Genomic DNA, 24,886 nt, shown 5'->3' on the forward strand with positions numbered 1-24,886 from the left:
ACACGTACGTATTCGCCCGGTAGCGCCGAATTTTGCGTCGTATTTCGATTACGTAGGCATCGTTGTTGAGGCACCGTGCGCGTAGAACGCGAACAAAAGGGTGGAAACTCCGAAGGATACCGGGGCAGGTAGAATAGGGAAGTATCGCGGTGTTTCCTTCGGCCTCCGTGTCCCCGTTGTCTGTCTCGTGCGTTCGGCGTCCTTCGCTGTGCCTAGACCTATTTTAACCCCCGCGGTACGTACCGTTGCGTTGACACGAATAGTAACATCGCTATGAAAACGTTTGCTTTCTTATCGGCCAATAATACGATATTGTCACGGCACCGCGAGCACAACGCGCGGCTCCGTGACACGTTTTCCCTCGCGTGCCGCCGTTGCTCCGAGCCTCCACGTCGACTTACAATGCGTCCACCTTCTTCCCTCCCCTCCCGTTATATCCCGACACGTCGAGTTTGGTAATCGGAATCTATCACCTACCTCGCCGATTCGCGTTCTACCATAAAATTTCATTTTCGTGAATTTTCATGGTTGTTTAAAAAGCACAAATTCCCTCCTTAATTTACCTTCGTTATCTCGTGCGTTACTTTGACGAGTAGCGAACTTTCGTCGCAAACGATGTTACGTTTCTCTCCATTCGATGGGTGCTCGCTATGAAAATATTGCGCGCCGGCCGGGGTACGGAAAGTCAAAAGTGTTTAAGTGACGAGTGCCAAGAAGCCGCGATTCGTATTGTAACAGATGTACGGCTCTCCTCCGCGAAAGCTCGTGGCTTCCGCGGTACGTTAATGTATTTAGTTTGCGCGCATCGGTAGTCTCCTCCTCGCGATTCATTCCCCAGGGCGCGGACGGGAGACCGGCTCGACCGGTCCGTATCCCGGCAGCATCGCTCGCAAATGGAAACGGCGTCATAATGGTATCGCGGAGACAAAACGGGAGCCGTGCATGTAACGCGGCCGTGCACACGTACACGGATAACTGCTCGCTTCACGCATGCGAGAAAGTGCATGAATGCCGTAGCGCTGGCGTGTGGGTGTCAACCTGCAGTTTATTCGCACTCGAGTTGTTGCCTGGCCACCGGAGACAGAAGGGCGCCCGCAGCGTGGCCGAGGGTGACCGAGAGCTTATGGTCTCCCAGCGCTCTCGGAAGAGCCTCTAATTTTAACGGAAGTGGGTCGAGCACGTTGCGCTATGACCGATCGAAAATGCATGCCTCGCTGCTGTATATTTAACCTCTCGCGAGCGACATTTTTATAGCCGAGGCTTACACGACAGGCCGGTGCATTTGTTTCAAAAACCGAAAAAACGTTGTTTGTCACGCTGATCACTTTTTCGATCGACGAGAGCTTTCTTCTACGAGAGACACAGAGCTTTGTTCCTCCGACGTTTTATTTCGTTTTATTTATTAACTAGAAAGAACGTAGCGCGCCCTATTTTTAAAGGGACCCTAATTACGAACTACAAAAAAAAACAAAAATTATGTGACTTACCAATCTGCATCAGCGGAGTTGTAAAGTTCACCGGTGACTGTAACATAAAATAAAACATGTTAATATAGACAATTTTTTACAGATAGGATTTTTTTTCGTAACATGTTACCGCATCTTTTGACGGCAACGTGCTAAGATTATAATTAAAATTTTATTTTAGATTTAATTAATTTATATTTTAATGGCAAAAATATTTCGCATTGAATCGTAAGAGAGATATCTATTACGGAAAAATAATTTGGATTCATGACCGACATATGCGACTCGTGGTGTCTTATTTTTTTTTTTTTATCCGAATGTACAACCACAAATTTTACGTAAATAGCCTGTAATAATGTGAGCGAGAAGTGATTATAATGCGATCTTAATGTACATTCCATGTTCCACCGCATTTTCCGCTACAAGAAACGCGAGATAAATTTGGGGACCGCGATTAAAATGAATTATTCAGTGGCGCTTGAATCGACCGCGTTCGCACAATGGGTTCGTATAATTCCTTGAGATCTCTGTTGAGATGGAATTCTATTTTCTTTTACTTTCTATATTATTTAGTACACCGGCGGCTTTTCTGGTTACAGAGGCGTTAAATTGAAAGTCTTAATAAGTGGTCTTAATGAACGTAAAATTATGTGACATCCATCAACACTTCCGTGAACTGTTATTTAAGTAAATGGACTTTGTCGCTCACAAATATCAAATCAACACCAATTGCCAAATGTCCAGGGTACTTTTCGGAGGATCGATGCAAACTAACTACCAATTAGTACCTAACGAGCAACGCCAAATAGATATCATGTTAATTATTAACATCATCGCTTCGCGGGTCTCGGAGCGGTATGCGCGCAATCTTAAATTTCGCCGAGCTCGCTCAGAACCCAGGGCAACATCAATAGCCAGTCATTGACAACGTCATTAAATATAGTCCGCGGAAGACAAGACGCAGGCTGTAATTAGCAGACTGTCACGATCGGCATTTGACCTTTAAACAATTTGCCAAACGTGCGTCTATGTAACCGGTCGTTATATATAGACCCAGTCTTAAAAATATATAAAATGTCTGCGTGTCTCACATGACGAATCGCGGTTGAGAATAGAGATCGCTATTCTCGAACGTTTAATCCGGAAAATTACCGCGCGAAGGTTACAGCGCAATTGACTCCTCGCGATCGAGTCCCTGGATCGGCGCCCTCGGAATTGTAGGGATCCCCGCCCTATTTCCCTCTTCCAACGACATTATTCTTCTCGAGATACCGCGCGCGCTCGAATTTCATTATTAGATTTATACAAATCCCGGCCGCGCGCCCGAATTGAATTACATTTGCATCTTCAGGCGCTTCTTAACTGTTAATTCGAAAAGCGGCACTTTCGGCGCGGTTATATCCGAGACGGTGCCACCGCGATTTTTATACTCACGTAAATTCGCCGTAACTCTTTTTTTACTTAAATCAGATTTCCCAGACCGGAATTTTAAACCGGGAGTTAATATTGATTTGATGTAATTTTCACCGGTTAATTTTTGTATAAATAAAAAGTGCGACACGGTTTTCGAAATTCCTGCAGCTTAGCGTTTTCTTTTATAGAATACTTTCGTGAGATACTTCGGGCGTTAAAGTAAGAAGCGGCGCTTTTATTCGAATATTAAGAAATTAAATCTTGGATGGAGAGGAGACGTGCATTTGCGAATAAAATTGGAACGGTCGCAACAATTTATTTATTGGTAATTTATGAAAAGATCAACCGACATCCGGCTTGTAATTTGTTTTGCTGACAGCCGCTGTATCTTATTGCGAAGTATCTATTCGTCGTCTCGTCGGCGAGTGAGAGATCGTTTCATACGGGATGATAGCCGCCTATTTATCCGCATGCTATAATTGGAATTTAACCTTTAGCCGACGTTCAAGAGAGAAAGAGATAGAGAAAGGGAAGGAGAGAGAGATAAAGAGTGAGAAAGAGACAGAAGACGCAAGTAACCCTGCAATCGACCTACATAACGAAATCAGCGTTTTTCAGTCCAACATTTTATATTTCCTCGGTTGTGTTTTATCAACATCTATTTAAAAAAAAAAAACTTTCTGACGTCAAGAGATATAAAGCGGAAAAGAGTTTTACCCAAATTTTTTTTTAGACTTTTGTATCTGCCATTTTTTGATGTTTTGTCAACGATTTTTACGGAAACATAGAGAGATAACGGGGCAAATGTTTGGAGAGACTACAAGATATTCGTAAAAAAAAATATATTAGAAGGACCAGCGGAATTGTTTATGCATCTCGCGCAATCAGCCCGCGCGATAAATTGTTATCGGTTATTTGCGCAGACTTCACAAGTGGGCGTCGCGGGAGAAAGAGGGAACGCAAGAGCCTCGACCTTAGCGGTTTAATATCGTCCAATATTGGAACCAATGAGTCGTATCCTCGCCGTCAACGATGATTTGTTGAAATGTACCAGATGAGCGTGAAGATCGCGCACGCCAGAAGCACCCTCTTTCTCTCCTTCCGTCTCTCTTTCTCCCTCGTTCTGTCACGCGCGTGTCCGGGGTCACCGATCAAAGAGCAACTCTTCGAATGTTAGAACTTAGCCCCTTTACGGCGTACTCGATGTTCCAGTTTCTACAAGCGCATCCTCTCTCTCTCTCTCTCTCTCTCTCTGTACCTCCTTTTCTTCCTTCTCTTCTCACCACTTCTCGTCTCTCCTCTTCTTTACCGCCGGCTGCGGAGGCGCCAAATCGAACTGGCACCATAATTCGGTCATTTCCAATTGGCGGAAACCGAGGCTGACACTTTCACGTGTTTACTCGCAGACGCCGATAATTTATGGATTCACGGTATATCGCGGCCAGCGGCTGGAAATATTTTTCAATGTACTGCATTAATGGGTCATTACGTTCGGGCTAGTTTTATTACAACGCTTGTTTGCACAGAGCTGTCTTCTCTCCCCGTCTCTCTATCAAGATAAATTACTCGACGGAAGCTCGCTAGGTGGAAATTTTTCGGGCGACGCGAGCCCCTCCAGTCTTCGCGAATTACTTCCGGATCGCGGGTCGAAGAGTCGTTGGCAAAAAATTTTGGGGGTCTTTAATCACGCGGAAATACATTTCCAAGCACCTTTCACCTCTCGAGAGTCTCAAAGAATTAAGAGGACACATCTGTTTGCGCAAATTCATGATCCTCTCTCGCGAACGTGGGCGGTTCGGGGATATGGATCATATTTGGAAGAAAAGTCGTTAGCAGCGGCTGGCAGCTGGCCAGTATCTGTTTCCAAGAATGTAACAGATTTGTCACGGCGCTGGAGGTGGAGAAGGTAATCGCTTGTACGTCCATCGGATCCATTCGAAGTAAAAGCAGCCGTCCTCGAGCCGCTCTCCTCGCTCCTCGACTTCGGATGACACGAATTTCAATATGCCAAGGCCTATTATCGATAATCCACCCTACCCATTAAAGATCGATCTAGGCTTCACGTGCCTATTTCGTAGGTTCTATCTTTTCGAACGCAGCGGGCTTTACTTCGCCTCTTAAAAGATTTGTTCGAGTACTCGGTGCGATCATCAATCATTCGAAATACTCGTGTCAGAATATGGTATCAGTGGAGGCCCGACTTCTCGCTAACTTCGAGGAGCTTTTAAGATTTTTTATAAAAAAAAAAGAAATAAAAAAAAGAGTTGAATCCTATTCAGTTTAAATTTAACTTACTGTATAGATATTAATGGAGCGCGCGCGTCCAACGATGAAATTACGTATTCTTTTTAAACGGGAATTAAGAAATGCTATCGATATTATTTTATGGCCAGCAAAGTATACATTTCGTTAATGTCTAATGTATTATTTTCTTGACGTATTTCAGTGTTGAAATACATTTAATATTGATATTTGATTTATAATCGCTTGTTAACAGTACTCCTCCGAGTAGGATAATATAACACAGAGGTGTTACACGTATGTTCGATTGTGGTTATTGATCTATACCTTTATCCCCGCTTATGATGCTAGAATGTGCACCGCAATAATCGTGCAATAGTTGCTCATTAGAAAACCGATAGTTTGGCTATGGAATGCGATAAGCTATAGGTTTACGCGACGACGATTTCCACCAATAATAAAGTACGTGTCGCGGGATAATTGCAACGATCGTAATCACTTAACAAGAATTAAACGCGGACTTTACGTTGATTAAAAAAAATTATGGCCGCTCGTTGAGGGCGAAAGCGTAACGTGCATAATCTTCATTAACTGCACATCGAAATAATGGTATTGCGTTTCTCAAGAAATCTTTATATTGACTGCGATTCGAATTGGTACGTACTTTTCTCCTCTGCGCATTAAAATACTTGACCTGAAGAGAAGAGGAGGTTGCGTTGTACGCAACAGTTAGCACTGTTTGCAAGAAAAAAAATATAAAAAAATAAAAAATCGGAATAAGAGATAACGAAAGAAGTAATGTCACCGAGCTTTTGACATTACTATGAAAAGAAAAAAAACAAAAAGAAAAAAAAAAGAAAACGTGATTGGTAAAATCTAATTGTTAGATCAACGTTTCTTTTTTTTTTTTTTTAATTTGGTATACATATATAGATAACTTTTTACATCATAATTAAAATTTTTATAAAATTACTTTTTCTGTGATAAAAAAAATATTTCGATACTGTTAAAAGGCCTCTGTGCCTTTGATATAAATTTAATACACTTGATCCCCCGCGTTCTGCAAATAAAATTGAATAAAATAGTTTTATTCTAACCGTTTATTAACGTTGGCGCTTTGTGCGGCTGTCAGAGTTATCGACATCGCTGCGATCGTACGATTTTTTCCGCTCGTATCTTTAGTTAGCGTCGCATTTGGCAGTCGCCGGGCAATTAAAGACGCGGGCGGCATGCCGCGATAACGCTAACGATATGATAATTCATGCCTCCCCGGCCGACCCTCTTTTTCCGCAGCGAACGATCTCGTTTTGCGGCCGATAGATTTCCGGGGCTTATTTTCTCCGTAAAAATAGCCGGGCGAGAAAAACTCGGTCGAATCTGCCATTGGCGCGAAACGGTGAAAACTTGGGAATATGCCATCTCGAGATATAAAACTATCGCATGGCAATGACTCGGTTTCGCTGCAGGCCGTATAATGTGTTTTAGTAATTATTTTCCAGGGGATAATGCATTTCTATGCGTCTCTGGTATTGAACGTCGAAATAAACCAGATATATTTCCGATTATTGCGCGGTATACTTCTGCTTTAAATAATACTAAATGTAGTGGCAATATTAATTATCTTTTTTTAATTCTCGGGCTAGCCTGCACTTTGTCTATTTTCTTCTTTTTTTTCTTTTTTTTTTATAAATTTAATCGGTTAAACATAATTTGTTCGATTTAAACAGACGACGGTCGAAGCGGTAGAATTGTTAATTTTCGCTAGACACTTCGGCTACGTATCTCGCGATACGAAAATAGCTAGGGCAGCTCGTGACGAGTCTGCCCGAGACCCACGCTAATTCGCACGCTAAAATAAGAACGGCAATCTTTATTTATAGCGAAGTACGATAGGTCAGATTGTCGCCTTCAGGGCAAATCAGACGGCTCCCTCGGCGCATACGATTATGATGCATTTTGCGCGATGTGGCGTAACATCCACGGGCTCCACGTTTCTTATTTATACGCGTTGAAATTTCTCTCGCGTTAACATCTCCAATAAAAGAGAAAACAAATGCTTTATTTATGCGCATTAAAAATAACCCTTCATCGCGCATTCAACGTCTTTTTTATAACGCCACGTCGGTGGGTATCTTTCTTCCAGTCGGGAATCTCGGAAGAGATCCGGACAAAAAGAAGTATGGTGACTCGTAAGACAATACGCCGATGTCCAAGGATGTGTAATTCCAGGAATAGTCCGGCATCGGCTCGTGTCGAACGGACTAATTAGCATATGTTCGTGATTCGAATTATATATGTCATATGTGTCACCCGGCACATTAATCCGGGATAGGAATGCTTGATACGTCTTTAATGAGTGGACTCAAATTGCTCGTAAAGCGGATTATTGGGATTCCGGAGTATTCGCTTGCGCACGTTTGGACTTCTCAGGTGTGGAAAAATTAATGGCGCACGTGTTCGCGACGCCGGTGCTCAACGATCTTATTAAATTTATCTTATTAATTCGTGCTTTCGTTCCGCGAAATAATCGTCGCGCCGTCCGTCCACGGCACGGCGCGGAGTAATTAGAGAAGGATAATGCGGAAATATTTGCGAGCCGAGACGAGGGGACGATTTCTTATTTCGCGTATGTACCTTTAATCGTGACAAATTCATCCCGAGTGACAAATAGCGGAGACGCATGATATACGGTTCTCCTGGACATCCTGAAAAATCGATGTAGCCAATTCTGCGGAAGGCCCGATATCCTCGTATCGGCACTCTTCCCCGAAACGTCTGCGCCCGCTGAAGAAGAATTACACTCTCGGATGACTCCGGGTCCTCCTTGGTTTTCGCCGTTGTCCTTTCGCAGGAGCAATTGGTCGGAAAAGCTTCCGGCAACGGAGAAGGACGAGCCACCGTCGGCGACGATAACCCAGTAACCCACATTCCCGTCGAACGAGTCGATGGTGGGAGCGAGCTGGTGACGGTGGTGGGTAGTCGAACGCTCTCCGACCGTTTTTCCGAAAAGGGGGATGGAGGCTCGTCGTGGTCGGTTCAAACGCAAGTTCAAACGCAAGCTCGCTCCCCGTGCCTCTCTTGTCTCTCTTTCTCTTCCTTCCCTTCGACTCCCCGCTCTCGTCGCCCTCGGGTACAGCTGCACCCCGTTAACCCGGTGACGTTCGCACCGTCGCGTCGACACGGCCAGTCGCAAAAGGGAGATCGGGGGGGAGCGGAGGGGGTAGGTGGGATTAGAATCGATACCGGTCACGGTGATAACAACCCCCTCCGGCCATGCGTACGGCCATTATCACCTGGCCCTAACCGTCCGCAATGAGGGCAAGCCGTCGAGGTAAGATGCGGGGCTTCGTTCGCGAAACTATGCGCCATGTTACGCAAGCCTCGACTCAGATTCTCCTCGCGAAGTGCGCAAGGCCCGGCCGCGCGAGACGACGCTGGAGAAGAAAATCAGGAATGAGCGCGGAGCGGGGCGCAGCCCGTAGCACCTGTACGTTGCAGTTTACGTCGTGATTAATGAGAATTGTGTTGCGCTCAGTTGGTTCATCGTCGCTGAATTTGCCGATGCTGAGATCTGGGTTGCTTCTACGTAAAAGCGAAGAGCGCAGAATGATCCGGAGAATTCTAAGAAAATTGTTAGCTTGAACGAGCCGGAGATTCATCATTCAAATATAATATCCAGCCGAGGATTATATGACCGCGATTTCATGGATCGCCGCGCGGGCAAATGCTCGCTTCCGAGAATATTCGCGAAAGAATTTTATTCGCTTCTCGGTACGAGGAACTCGCGCATCGCCGCAAATGAACTGCAGCCGAAACGAAATAGAATTAAGTCCCCCCTTCACGAATTTGCACGCGGTAATGAAGCGGAAAATATTTGCGTATCTATTCGATCCAATTAATGTTTCCGGAATCGTTAATTACACCGTGTCACCTTTACATTGATTAGCGCGAAGCTGCGGGATGTAGCTTTAACGAAATAAACTTCCTTTCCGACGTTACAGAAAGTTGCGTGGAAACGAGGCGTTTAATTAAATGAACCGCCACCCCGGGGATGGCGAGGTAAGCCGCTCGTTTGATTAGGGTTGCACTAAAAGCACGCGCTCCGACTTTCCCCGCCAAGACAAACGGGGGGTGACGCCAGATATACTGAATACGGCGATGACAATGGCGTTCTTACACGTACGTACGTCATCGCGCCCTTTCACCTGGAAATGCCATCGAATCGTCTCGCGTCTCGGCTTCGAATAAAACGAAAATATTCCGCGACACGTGCAAGGCGCAATTCACCGCGTAAGGGAATTAATGAGGCCAGCGAATGAAAACCTGGAGGAAGAAAAGATGGAAAAAAAAAGAAAAAAAAATTGAAACGACACATCTTGCGTAATTTTCGCGAGACATCGCACGATACGTTACACGATGGTACCAAGAGATATATCGCCAACTTCGATCTGAACGAATAAATATATCAACGCCGTGACTCATTGTGTTATGAAGTAGTGCACTATTTTTAGCTCCGCCACCGGAACGAATCTTACTCCTAAATAGAAAACGATTAACTAATCTCTTATAAAAAAAAAGAAACAAAAAAAAGCTATCTTTTCAACTTTCAGAAAATATTACTTGCCATCTCGCGACGTTATGAATATTTATGATTTCATTTAAGACTCGAGAACGCTTGGAACAGTTCCTCGGGCCTTGTATCTAAAAGGATATTCATGCTTGTATCTCTCACAATTAACAGAATCACTATGTATTTTGATAGCATTAACCTGTGGCTGCATATTCAATCGGTGGAATTGCTATGCTATCCGTTTAAATAAAAATTTGACATTTATTTATTGTTAATTAAAAAAAAATATAAATGTAATTTTCACAAAATAAATGACTTCGGTTTAATTAAAGTGACCATTGTCGCCGGCGAATTTTTTTTTTTTATAACTGAGGGCATAAAATTCGCAGAGGCGCATCTCTTTTAAATATATTTAGGGATCGACTTTGCGGATTTTCTGCAGGGAATTACCGACGGGACGCTGATAAAGCCATTTAACACTCGGGACAATTTAATGTAGAGGACATATCCGCTGTATCCGTTTACAACGGCCGCTCGTTATTATTTTTCCGGGCGGAGTAATAATTTTTACTTGGCGCACGACCCACTTTGCCCGCGAAATTTTTCGGCGGATTAGACCTATCATTTGTCTGTCCGGGTTTCCTTTGTGCACGTTCGCGAATTCAACGAATTTCGAGGAAAGACGGTTTTCTGCGAAGGCGATCCCGCTCGCTATCTCCCTCGCCCGCATGATTTTTCAGAGTAACGAAACGGGGGAAATTCCCTCGGCACTGCCCCCGCGACCGTTTTCGGATGACCCAGATCTTCTATAGTGCAGCATGCCGGCGCATAGTGCTGCATGCTGGAGCAATGCATCCGGAGACCCGGGCCGTACTTCTGCGGCGTGTACGTGCGCATCTGTAGACCGCGTGTGGCCGCAACACGCGCACGCCGAGAACGTGAAATTCATGAAATTGGACACGGGCGCCCGGTCGCGAGCCTCACTTTCTTACCGGGAACATATTCCACCGGATGTCTAACAAATTTCCGGCGGGGCGCCCGCCGTTCGAACTTCGCCGGAGTTGCGGCTCGACGCTCGGGAACGCGTCGTTGAATTATTCTGTTAAAATATCTCGCGCCGGTGCGATGGACTCGCGCGCAGCAAGGCGCGCGCCTTATTATTGCAGCGCGGGAGAAATTATGTACCGGACCGCGTCTCTTTTTGGGGTCACCCGGTTCCCGACGAGAGAAGGACCGGCGGGCGTTCGCGCGTTCGGCCGATACATCTTTCAGCGGCTGTAATAAATTGTTTTTTAAAAATTAATCCCCGCCCGAACGAAGCAGCGCGTTCGAAGACACCAACGACTTACGGAAGCGTCGATAATCGGAATATCGTTGTAAGCTCTTTAACGTATGCAACTTCGAGGTCGATAATATTTTAAGGGCAGCCGCGATGAAAGCACGGGTGGGCAAAATAAATTCTCGGGAGGTCTGGAGAGACGAGTTTTACGTTAATTTTTACGCGCGACGAGCTCGAAGGCTCAACGTACCGGGCCGAACTTTCGGAGCAGAGTTAAGCCGTCTCTCGTTAACGTGATGGCTAACCGGCACTCGTTACGTACGCCGACGGGCAAGCAGATTTTTCGCGCAGTGAAATTGTTCGAAAATCTAACGAGGAAATATCTGGAACGGAGCCAACCGGAGAAATCGATCGGTCGGCGGGGCATATAAGCTTTTTATTTATTTATGCTACGTGTACGTGTACCACATACTCGCGCCCTTTTGCGCGGAGGCTCCCCGGCCAACAAGTTGCGGCATTTTACGTGCGACCACTTGGTTGGTAACGCACCGGCTTCGCGGCCGCTTTGAATTTTTCTACGTCTTTTGCCTCGCTGATCGGTAATGCGGAGGAAAGCCGAGAGACGCTTCTCTCTCTCATTTTCTCTCCGCCGTCGCGGTCTCTATTTTTGCATCAATGCATTCTTGGCGCCATTGGCCATCCACTGATCTTCCGCCTAGCGGGACATTTTCTCTCCTTCTCTCTCAGTGCAAACATAATAAAAGTTTCTCGTAAATCCAGTGTCCGAGAGTATCGATACGGTGTCCGTTTATACGAGCTCATCAAGTACGAGATTGTGGATCTGTAAACTTGGTTTTCCCTGCCCCGGAGTATCTGAGATATCGTATCGAGTCACAAAGCCTTTAATAAATTTGAAATCGATTTCTGCTTAGCGGAAATTTCGCGGAAGGCCATCGAAATCGCGATCTTCCAATTTTACTTCTGTATCTTGTTAATTTAATCTAGAATTGTCAGGTAAAATGAAACCGATGTTAATTGGAAAACAAAAATTTATCGTCAGCTCGAACAACGAAGATAGAGGCGGTTGTTTTATTCGCGAAAATTGAGCAGAAGTAGTTTAATAAAAAAAAAAGTACAAATGCCATATTCATTAATATTCTGCTATATAAAATAAAAAGAGGCGCAGAGTTAACTTTTGAGAAAGAAAAAAAAAAGAAAAAAAGAAAAAAAAAAAAAATTAAAAAAAGAAAAAAAAAACGCGATTTCTGCATGAAGTATTATTATCATAATAACGACGCTACCTATTATCCCGTAGAATATGAAACGAGTTATTAGCATGGCTTCCAGGGAATTGTTTAGCTCGCAGCGAGGTAGGGATACGCGCCACTTCAGGAAACACCGGCGTCTAGTAATTTCGCGTGGTGCCGTTTATCAAGTCAATTTGCAGTAACGGTCGTTAGGAGCACGACAGGTTTGATAAGGGCGTAAATCGATGACGAGGCGGGAGTTCGTTGGCTCCCAGGGGGAGAGGCGAATACAGGCTTCTTATTACGGTCTTTAGCGCGCGATAACCCTGAACTTTAACGCTTGCCTGCCGGTCAGCACGGAATGGCGAGGCTTTAGCTCACGGTCCCACGTGGTTTTCGTAACGCGACGAAAATCGGCCGACGATAAATAATTAAAACGTAAAAAAATAGGAATAAGTCGTGGAAGCCTGTAATTCGCGAGATCAAGTCTCTCAAATTCGCGCGATCGACTCGCGGGGCTGTTCCTTTCATCGAACGCTCTCCGAGCTTTTCTCTTCCGGCACTTTTGTTTGGCACCGTGTTATTGAACGATCTTTTCGGGAATAGCCGTTCGCTCTTCACCGCCGTCGCTACTTCGTTTTTCCTTCGTGGTCACTTCTCTCGTGCTTCTCTTCTTCAAATATCATCCCGCCGAGGACCGCACCTACTGTCTATTTTCGAGCGGTAACTATGTATAGAATTTCGCTCTCACGAAACCGTCGCGTCGGGAATATTACGGTTGCTAGTTAGGTCTACCTCGCTTTCTCCTTCTGCCCTTTTGTCATTTCTCTTTTGTACTTTCTCTTCCTCTTTACACTCACGCCGACGCGCATCTCCTCGCCTCCTTCTTTGAGCAGATTTGTAAAAGGATGAGTCACAATAAGGGCGCCACGTGAATGGTATAAAGTAGTTACAAAGTAGACTAAGAGGGAAATTACACGTGCTAAACTTCGACATGCCGGTGGGGAAAGATCGTCTTTCCTAAAGTAACTTTTGAAGAGCTGACCTATACGATAAGTTGATCCAATAAGAATGTATAAAGTAGAATACTTTCTGAGAAACTAATATCTTCTTTCCTTTTTTTTTTTTTAACGGCAAAGTGAAGGATCTATGACGCAGACATAACAAAGGTGAAATGCTCCGCAACATAAAATCTGGATATAGAAAATCGCCCGTAAAGTATTATTATAAAATGGAAACTATTCGCCGATTTCATTTAAAAATAAATTACTGATATCGATAAAATTTTCTCGTGCAACGTTACGAATATTCTCCCGGTTTGTTTTTTTTCTTTTTCTTTTTTTTTTATTTTTTTATTTTTGCGAGGTATCGCATTCCTTATCGGATTATTTAATTTGTCTGTAATTTAACAAAATCAGATATCAGGTATTGAGAACTGTTGTTTTGGATATCCCTTCGGTAATAAGGATCGCCGGAGAGTTAATAGATTCGCAGCGCATTCAATTTTCCATACGGATACTCGTCGGTCTCGTGTTTGACGCATGCATCGCGTGCTTACATGCATACGATCATTGAGCCGCTCGTAGCCATTGTTTACAATAATTATGTACAGGCGTGGCTGCGCAGCTCGCAATTTTGTGTCTGTGCGATGCATACCTAAATATACTTCGAGCCGCGAGAAACAGAGAGTCTGGATCCTCGGGATTCATCTCGGCGTTTGCACAGCTTGACGTTTTATCATCCACTTAAATAACGATAAAACGCTAAAAAAAATAGAGATTTTTCTTCTCCCCCCTTTTTTTTTCCTCTCCTCAATGATTTTTTAAACGCGGAGGACACGTGCATGCGCCGGGAGCCATTTAACAATACCGAATTTCGATTGTTCGGTTCAATATAATTTTCCGATGTACACGCGTCCAAGTATCGGCGCGTCGTGCTTTATTTAACAATTCGCCGCTCTCGCGATACTGCGAATATTTTCGTTTCAACAACGGACGGATTATCAAATCGCCAACAGCTGCGCAAATAGCCCCGGCTATTTAATTAACCGCCCGTCTTCGGTAACGACATCGATCAATGCTGGTCGTTTAACGAGAGATTTAATCAGGTCATTAGCGCGTTTGTTTACGAGAATTTGCGCAACTTTAAAGTTGTCGAATGAAGGGCGACGCGACGTTAAGGCGGTCGTTAATAATGCTGGCCGGTAAATACGAGGATGCTGTGACACCGTGAGTCGCGTATGGGGCATCTTGGCGCTCGACGTAAACGTTACTTCATATTCACTGACAGTTATCGGGACAGATTTTGCGTTACGTGCCGCTAGCTATCGAAAATAAAGCGATATTGTGATCTAATGGGAATAGGTCGCGAGAGTAAGAATATATGAGGCGTTCGAGTTACGATCTTTTGCGATAACTTAAAGATTGCAGCTACCTCAGATTATTACATATATATTTAATATGTTGATATATGTATTAAAATAAAATTTTTTTTCTATGAAAAAAAAAAAAGAAAAAAAAAAAAGATTTCTCACGATATGTTTCTATTGTTTGTTTCAGGTGGTGCTAGTTTTCATTCTCAGTATAGCATCGCTTATAATATATTTCATCGATGCCTCCACGTGAGTAGCAAGACTTCGACGGTGCTAATGCGCGGCTTTTAAGTTTACCGCAAACATTCATGCACATTGTTTTTATTCTCGCGCGGTATCGGTAATATTATAACGTCACTTTGTGCCGCTTTTTCTTGCGGCATAATTAAGGGCGCGGCGATAATCGCTAGTTTAATCGCTGCTATTTTAGTCGCCCTTTCAGCGCGGCTTTTTTTAAGACCGAGACCTTCGCGCGAGTTCGTAAGAGATGCTGACCTAACATCCGCAATCTCGTGCTTTTATGTTACAGCGAAGTGGTGGAGCGTTGCCAGAAATGGAGCAACAACATTACTCAGCAGATAGACTTAGCGTTCAATATATTTTTTATGGTCTACTTTTTTATACGCGTAAGTAACACCGTCCGTTTGTCAATGAACCTCTCGACTAATGCTAGACTATTAAGAGAAATGCTCTCACAGCGGCGCTTTCCGTGAAAAATAAGCCTCAGATCTTTTTTAACTGTTTAAACAGTATGTTTTTTTTTTCTTTTACGCTATTCCCGCAGTTTATCGCCGCCAGTGACAAGCTGTGGTTCATGTTGGAGATGTACTCGTTCGTGGACTACTTTACGATACCACCGTCCTTCGTGTCGATATATCTCGATCGGACGTGGATCGGACTGAGGTTCCTTCGAGCTCTACGACTGATGACGGTCCCTGACATCCTCCAGTACCTTAACATTCTAAAGACATCGAGCTCGATTCGTCTCGCCCAACTCGTATCCATCTTCATTTCGGTCTGGTTAACAGCTGCTGGCATCATTCATTTGGTGAGTATAAATCGTCCCTTTGTTTAATCGTTAAAAAAGAAAAAAAATAATAATAATTTGTAACAAGTGTTATTCCCAGATCTCGATTATAATTCTGAAACATATCGTTCCACATTCGCGAATTAATTTCTTTATATACATTTATATTACTTTAAAATATTCATAACATATCGTGTTCCAGCGCGCTACGAAAATTTATTATACATAGTTGTTGCTCTCAGTTGTACGCAATTACATTTTCTCTACGGCCTTTTATAATGAATGACCATTAATATATGAGAGGTAATTTGATCGTGCACCAGATGAGCCGTGAGGAATGCGGTGGGGAAAAAATAATTTTTAGTAAATAATTAATAATAAAAGGTTTACGTAACGAAGATAATTTTTAACCGCTGGGATAATATTTTAAAACAATTTTTTTTCTTCTTCTTTTTAATCTAATCTTTACGATTTAAATATCTCAACGTGGGGAAAACAATCCTGCATTATAACTTAATAACGTTTCTTTTCGCGATTACTCGTCGCATTTCCCAGGGCGCTTTATGCGCAGAAATCCGAGAGGTCCAAACATTTCGCGTTTATACCATTGCGCAGTAGTAAAAGCTTACGGTTATGAGCCACCAATATAAACCGCAATTTTGCTCTTGACACTACGCGAGGATGCTCTCCTGAACGCAATAATATTGTGCCCGCAGCTTGAAAACTCAGGAGACCCTTTCGAGTTCACGAACCCACAACATCTTTCATACTGGACCTGTGTGTACTTTCTGATCGTGACGATGTCCACGGTAGGATATGGCGATGTTTACTGCCAGACGGTCCTCGGCCGCACCTTCCTAGTATTTTTTCTACTCGTCGGTTTGGTAAGTTATTCTTGCGTATATCTCGTTTTTTTTTTTTTTTTATATATAACCGAATTAAATTACTTTAACATACGTCAGTTAGGAACTATTCAATTTTTTTTACGCTGTCAACAGATGATTCAATCTTAATCCTATTGTTCCAAATAAATAATCTCTTTCAAATCGATCCCGTTAAATATGCAACGCGAATATAGGCCGAAGGGTTGTAAAAATCGGGCGAGACTCTCTTGTCGCATCGGCTCGGGATATTAATACGTATTTTTTATTCTGCTTCTTTTGTCGATTTCGATGTGCATTTCGAAGAGCTTTCTCGCTTGACTTGTCTTTCCGCCAAATCTCCGCCATGATCGCGCACATCTTCCTTTCTGATATCGAGAGGTCTCTAAGTATCACAGCAGAGCAGTCCGCTTGCCACTCGGCGTTTTCGCATAGCTCGTCCGGAGCCGTTAGTTTTGCCAAGGCTCTTATTTCAGAGCGGAACGATCGGCGGGACGAGCGGCGGCTCAGATTTACGTGTCCCCCGAGCCGCGAAACGGTGAATACACTGAATGTTCTCCGGCCGTTGATCCTCTCATGCGACGCAAGCACCGAGGAAACAATTTATGATGGTATTCATTATAGAAAATTGTTTGCAAACGCAGAATTTTTTTTTTCTTTTTTGCTGACATTTAAATACCGTATTTTACGACGCCTCAAGTTCGGTATAGAAGGATATTAGAGGTATGAACGATACGTGAGCTCTCCAGATAAAAACTCGAACCGCTTCGTTTACGATTAGCCGAATAATTACGCTTGAAAAGGCGGTTTGTGCGTATCAACGATGGCGTCCGTATATTAAGCTTTTCTTTCTCTTTTTTTTTCTTTAACAATAAACATTAATGTAACTTCGCTGATTTGCGTCCCGAAGAGATAGAGCCTGAGCTCCCGATAAATGTATTTTCTGAATGGACACATTTCGAACTTTTATCGCGAATTTACCCCACTTCTTGAACTTTCCTAGCTTCGCAACTCGAGACAATGGGGGGAAAACGTGGTTGCACCGCTATTGAAATAACACTTCCGCTGATGTCACGCGAAAATGGCTTTTTGGGGCAGAAATCAACGGCGGAGAACGGTGCCGCTCGTTATACCGAATCGATCGACTCGTTTGAACGCCGATGCGCGCATCGCCGCGAGCGTGCCTTTTATGCGCACTTATCATGCGTGCGATTTATCGATTTAGCCCTGCACATACGGGGCTGGCTTGCTCGGTGAATAACGACCTGCTCTCGAATTTCTTTAACGATGCACGTCGAACTTTTGTCCCGCTCGAACACGCGCAATCGCCGTTCAAGCGCGCCACCGAAAAACTCAGCCAAGCTTACGACGTACGTTGTCCGCGATTTGTCGTAGAACATTAACGTGCAACATTAATTATCGAGCTGATAAGAAGACACGTTTTCGAAAGCACGATTATTTGACATTAAATTCTGACGTGGAGCTGGCTCGCTCGAGGATTTAAATTGCTGAGAGCGCAGAGAAAAGTTCTCATTGCCACGCGGAGTAGCTCGCGAGATTTTAAACGGCTGGCTCGAGATTCCAGCGGACGAGAAGACGAAGATTATCGGTTACCTGTGCCTTATGTTTCAGTGTCTATACTATAAGAATCGAGATATATATGATTAATAGATTTAGGATTGTCGATATTTCGCTTACGTTGAGTCGTGATTTCGCATCAGATCTATTGATTTGCTATAACTGAGCCTCCCGATTCCGGTGTTTTGTGAAATGGCGAAAAAAAAGTAAATCGATTATGCGTATTTGTATATACGACACATCGTAGTTATTGAAAGCATATATTACTTCTTTCTTTCTCTCTTTTTTTTTTTCTTTCCCTCTTGTTCTCTTTATCTTTCTCTTTTTCTCTCTTTCGCTCTCCATCTTACGGCTTAAATTGGTTCTACGAGTTTTGCTACAGCCACTGTCTGTCTTTTCTCTTCGACCTAAAAGTAACTTGTAGCTAATAATGCGGCAAATCGATTATTTGGGTAAAATCGATTTGGCTTGTCATGCGAATGCTGCAGACTTATCTTTTATATATATATATATATATATATATATATATATATATATATATATATATATATACCTTTTTTTTGTACAATATTAGCAAGTATTAAAAGGACTTTTATTAAGAAGCCTCGAAACTTGAAATTATGGAACTCTATTAATAATCCAATTCCACACTATTCAAGTGCCCGAATATAATTCATTCAAGTAATTCACAGGAAAGCGTTTCACTGCAAGAGAGAAATTATTTTAAAGAATCATATATAAATTAAATAACCCCAGTTTTATAACGACTCGGCAGTCTCGACTTAAGGCAGTTAATTATTTTTCAGACGGAGATTAATCTTTCTGAAAAAAGGGATCGCATAAAAGATTCGAGGTTTTCATTACTATCGTATAAATTTTTTATATCAATTTTATCATGTCTCTTTCAAAAGGAGCACGGGGCCGAATGGCTTCGATGAAATATTGGTGCCTGTACGCGCATGATCTTTAACTTGTTCATATTCTGTCTGTATGTATATTTTCTGCGACGCTGATACGCTGCTCGTATTAAGATGTAACATACTATTTTAATCGCTTCAACATTTATCATTTACTTATTTATTAATTTTTTTAAATTGTCGACCGTTTAATACTTTTAGTAGCAAATTCCAATTACGATGAGATCATCCAAGGCAAACGTGAGATTAAATCGAAGTAATGTTAACCTGTTTCACTATTATTGGAACGCTCGCTTCGTTTTAGCTCTCGCAATTGCTAAAGAGCGAAAGATACACACACACACACGCACACATACATACGTACATACACGAGCTATATAGTTTTATTGTATTACAGGACAGGAGATGCCACTTTGTCTTGCTATCGATTTTAAATGGCTCGTTGTAAACTTTGTTAAAGAACAATCCTCGAGATGGAGTATCCGCGCGGTTAACTTTGAGGCTTTCCCTCGAGTTAGTAGTTCCAGATTACCGATAATGGAAAAAATTTAGTTGAGTTGTCTTTGCAAAGCAGCAAAATGTAATTTATATACCATTTCATCAAATGTATTAAATTATTCATCCGAGCTTGCAATTTTCTATATTTCTTTCTTTCTTTTTTTTTTTTTTTTTAATTTTTGTCCGGATACGTTAGTCAATTTGTTAATGTGTAAATCTTGCCGAAAATTGCCAAAGATGCAGATAGATCGGGGAGGAAAAAAGAAAAAAAAAATTGTGGCGTGTCCTGTTCGTTATATTCTCACATGTTATTACGTTTCGCGTCGCGAGAGGTTTGTAACCGAATCGGTTGGTCTGTAAATTAGCTGGAGACGAAAAGCCACGTTCGTGTGGTGCATTTGCGGGGACGGGTTCTTTTGGAATACCTTCAAAACGCTTTGGCACGCGTTTAAAAGCGGCACGATATTTTGTCTCCGTGCAATGAGCGGGGAACCCTTTTATACGAACTCAGTGTAATATTCCGAGAGACGCGAGCGGTAATAAATTCGAAATTAGACGACGTGTGGCTGTAAATTAAACCAACTCAGGCGGGCTTAAAAGATCGATAGACTCTCGGTTCATTGCGAGCACGGGCTCGGTCGCGGGCACCTAAAAGTAACACAGAAATGAAGTTGCGCATTGTCTCCGATTGCACAAAAGAGTGAAAAGAAAAGGCTACACTTTTTTTTTCAGAATTACAAAAGAAAAGATAATTACACTTTACCTACACACCTACGCGCTTCACATTAGCTTTGAAATAAGAATTTTTACATATGCGTACTCGAATAACGTTCTACATGTGCATTGTTGATGCATTTATCAACGCTAAAACGCACTTCTTGACAAGAATAATTATGCGGTGCGGTTTCGAATTAATTGCACCAAACAGCCTTGCTTTAAAATTTATAAATCTAGTCTATTATAACAGAGAATTGTTGTAAACGGTGATACCAGGCATATTCTAATTTGCGTTCAGTTCAACATGAATATCTGCATTTGCATCACGGTGCCATTATAAATAATTACAGCAACCGTTCGGTTACAAACTACAAATTTACGAATTTAATAACAGATAGATCCTTACGACACGTCAGGTCCGCGCGAACAATTAAACTTTCATTCTTTAATTATAATAATCTGCTTCTTTCTCTTTCAGAACGACCTATGATTAAAATCTGGAATTTGCGAGCGCTGTTTATCCGCGGAATTGCACTTTAGTATGCCGTTTGCTAAATTCTAGAATGTAATACATTTTCGCCAAGTATCGCTTAAGTTCTGAGTTTCGGGCGCGCGAGTTCTCACTTCGCCGCGTACGTCGCACGGCGAAGTAATCGCCCGGTTCGTACAATTCGCTGCTTCGCCATGCTACTTTACAGGATATCTATCACCTGGCTGTCTCTAGAAAGCGTACATCATGCCGTGCGCAAAATGTCGACGCACCTCTCTCTCTCGCTATTCTGTCTCTTATGATAATTTCGTTGATCGCAGTGTCTTTAGTTGCCTGATATCTATAAGGCTCGCGGCGCAAACGCCCGCTCGCGAATCACTTTCAGTGCCTATATTAATGGCGAATTACGTGGCGTGACACGACACGACTTTATCGATCATTTTATGATGGATCATATCTCTCTCATAGTCCCCGGCATTATAGACGATTTACATAATAGCGCTTCCTTCATTTTACACGCGCACGAGAAATCGATTTGTTAAATTTCCTCTCCGCTTCCGTTTATCAAATCGCTTGCATCTTTCTCACACTTCTACTCTGCATTTTTTATTTTTTTTAATTTCTTTTAATCGCTGTGAGCCGTATCACTTGACCTCTTATCTCGAAACATATTAATTTTACTTAAAAACAGCAGAAATTATCTTCCTTTCTTTTTTTTTCTTTTATTTAAATTAATCGTGTAATTTTTAATATTGAGCGTATTGAGTATGAAAATTAGAACATCTATTTTATTAATTAATTTCTGCTGTTTTATGGTCCTTTTTCTTGCTTACTGCTTTTACTTATACCACACTTGAATTTAAAACATAGACATTAGATAAGTCTACACGCGAGTGCAACAAAATCATCATAATGTAAGTATACCAATAATATAATAAAAAATTTTTCCCTTTCGGCCCACAATAAAAAAAATTGCAATAAATACCATTTCAAAATTGTTGGACTATTAAAAAAAATCAATTATTAGCTTTGCAAAAGGAACCGAGTCGATTTTATTGCCTTAGAAACTGAAACCCGAGTGGAAAATTTCGCTAGCGTGATCGTCAGCAAAGTACTCTTTCCTAACACTCTTTTTTTTCTTGTCTTCTTTTTTTTCTTTTCTTTCAAGCTGCTTTACTTTCGACATATCGATTCCTAAACGCGTTTCCTGGTACCGATGTACTTAATAAGCGTCGCAATTTTCTCCTCGCTTTTTGAGCACACGTTTTCCGAGCACATCTTTCGAAACGTAAAGCTCGTTGCCTCGTCCGGTCGCATTTTCATCCTGTCTTTCCCTTTCTTTTCCGCCATATTCATTTACCGACGCGAAAAACACGCACGTAACTTACGCCATAATACGGCGCGAAAGCACTGCTGCAACCGTATATAGTTGACCCAGTTTGCTTTACCAGCGATCCGTAGTCGCATAGTGTTTTCCAGTTATAATTTTTATTTACAGGCAATGTTTGCTAGTAACATACCCGAGATAATAGAGCTCGTAAGCCGTAGGTCCAAATACAGCGGCGAGTACAAACGGGAGCATGGAAAGAGGTATTACTATCAAATTACGTCCTACAAACCCTCTGCTCTTATCTATTAAAATTTACTATTCCCTTTCCAGTACGTTTATACAGGGTGTCCCAGTTGATGTAAAAAAGTTCTTAGTTGTAGGTTGGGCTTCCGAAAATAAGTAGAAAAGTCCTATACGGTTTTGTAAGTTAGGCGTTAATAACCGAGAAAATAACATTTAAAGATTTGACGCCCCGCGTGCGAGAAAAAACGCGCCGTTTGAAGCTACCGAGACGTTAGTGGACCTAGAGGTGTGGCTTATCTTACTGTATTCACAAAGAAATGAGTAATCTATGAATCTTTGTAAATAGAGTGGGATGGGCCACACCACCACTCTATTTACAGAGATTCATAGATTACTCATTTCTTTGTGAATAGAGTAAGATAAGCCACACCTCTAGGTCCACTAACATCTCGGTAGCTTTCAGCGGCGCGTTCTTACTCGCACGGGGGGCGTCAAATCTTTAAATGTTATTTTCTCGGTTATTAACGCCTAACTTACAAAACCGTATAGGACTTTTCTACTTATTTTCGGAAGCCCAACCTACAACTAAGAACTTTTTTACATCAACTGGGACACCCTGTATATATCATAGTTCTGCATTAATGCGCAACGTCAAAAGCCTCAGGAGCCCATGATGAATGCATGAAAATTTACAGCAGCTGGAAATATGAGAGTTGACGAGTATAACGACCGCGCGCGTGGTGCATACGTCGTATAATCGTCAACGGCGTTCCCTTTCGTTTCCCAATGAATCAAACCGGCTCTCGTTCACGGTGAAAGGTCAAATAAATCGAAGGGGGGAAAAAAGTTTTTCGCGACCGACACGGGTGAGCCCCGGCGACGAAAGACGCAGGCGAAAATCCCGAACATCCCGGCATATTTTCCTGCATTTAACGAAGCATCGAATCAGCGAGCATGTATTTTCCCGAAAAAGCGCAATTAAAATTTGTGAGTTACGGTTAGTAAATATGCACTTTTTTTTATCACTGTTCCGCGCGGCAAAAGAACCGGATGCGGCGATAGCACACGTTTGATCGACGTGATTTTTAAATAGCTGACGTTTAAAACTCGGAGCTTCACATTTATATAAATGCAGTAACGCGTTACCTCTTTTTTGTGCTTAAAAAAGAAAAAAAAAGAGAAAAAAAAAGATTTTCTACATTTCCCAAATTTAAAATTGCATTAAATGTTTATGCGGATGGAACTAGATATTTTTATGGACGTTAATGCGCGTGCTGTATCGTAAAAATTTACAAGAAAAAATTTATTCGAATAATCGGGAGAAGCGCCGGTTACGCGGTCGTCGTAAACGGACGATATATTTTATTATTAACGTAACATTGAATGGAGGTCACCCGTGACCAGGTAAATGTTGAGCCATCTGCGACGACCAAAAGTAGATTTTATTTTTTGGTATCAGTCCAAGTAGCTTCTCGAATTAAAGCCGATAAAGCACAGCTGTGACTTAAATGGGTACGCGTCGCTAACAAATACACCACGTTATTACTTAGATCTCGTTCTCTCATTTTATATATCTTTGATATTAATTCATATGGAACATATTCGCAAAAGAATATCTTAACGAACTTATTTCTGCCTGACGAAACTCTTGAAATTGTTAAAATTATTTAAATACGCAGAACTTGATTTTATTAAAAATAACTCTTCGATGATAAAAGATCTTTCACCGTGCAATGTCGGGTTAGATTCAACAAAATAAAAAAAAAAATGTATATAAGAGTGAAGTTTACGTGTAAGTCTCCAAAATGACGAGAGAAGCAGATATGCTTAGTAAGTTGGCCGTATGTATGTGTTTTATATCAACGGGGTGCTCTTTTTCATCACAAATCGATTATCATTCTATTCTACAGCACGAAGCAACAAGCATCCGTTTTTTTTTCCTTACAATATTAATACATATATTCGATAAGATAATATTGTGTACATACACAGAAATCACGTACAAAATAATGCGGGTGAAAGAGGCTTGATGGACTGCGTATCGTACTTTCAAAATTAATTTCAAGAATAATTTTCAGCCTGCTTTTAAAATCGTTAATATCGAATAAGTGATTTGAAAGAATCTTGCACTGTATCATAATTCATTATTTTTACTAATTATTTTCTTTCTAATTCCATCGAGCTCCTTCGCCGTTGCATCAATTGTTAATCCAGTACACTTTTTTTGTTTTTTTTTTTTAATAAGTCACATGGTTTGCCACTTTAGTCTGCTACCTTTATTATTATATGTAGACACACGCAGGAATACAACGTTAGTTGTTACATATATTGCACTACAATAGAACGAAACGTACCTTTGATACATCTAATATTCAACTATTTACTGAGTACATTTTTAATATACCTTTAATTCAAATCATGTAAAATGATCGAAAACAGATTCGGCAATATTCTTCGTAACTTATTAAAAGTATAATCTTATTAATTTAATTATGCGTTAATCATCTTGCGTGATTTGATTATCTGTTTTACACAAAAGATACATACGCATATTTAACTTTAATATTATAAAACGTAATTAATTGCAGAACGCACTTTTGAAGTCCTAATTTCTATTT

General features: G+C 41.9%; 1 protein-coding gene across 2 annotated transcripts in view; it reads left to right on the forward strand.

The window, feature by feature from the left end:
* Slo (calcium-activated potassium channel slo) overlaps positions 1-24,886 on the forward strand; it is an 85,032-nt gene that overhangs the window by 13,611 nt on the left and 46,535 nt on the right. Inside the window, exons 2-6 of one of the 2 annotated variants that reach the window (XM_070665859.1) lie at positions 14,775-14,836; positions 15,117-15,213; positions 15,372-15,635; positions 16,331-16,498; positions 22,194-22,285. In XM_070665859.1, the coding sequence (XP_070521960.1) occupies positions 14,775-14,836; positions 15,117-15,213; positions 15,372-15,635; positions 16,331-16,498; positions 22,194-22,285 (683 nt within the window). The remainder of the gene's footprint in view (positions 1-14,774; positions 14,837-15,116; positions 15,214-15,371; positions 15,636-16,330; positions 16,499-22,193; positions 22,286-24,886) is intronic. The other variant, XM_070665852.1, reaches the window with a different exon arrangement.

This window comes from Cardiocondyla obscurior, linkage group LG01, assembly GCF_019399895.1.
Source record: "Cardiocondyla obscurior isolate alpha-2009 linkage group LG01, Cobs3.1, whole genome shotgun sequence".
Taxonomy (NCBI): Eukaryota; Metazoa; Arthropoda; class Insecta; order Hymenoptera; family Formicidae; genus Cardiocondyla; species Cardiocondyla obscurior.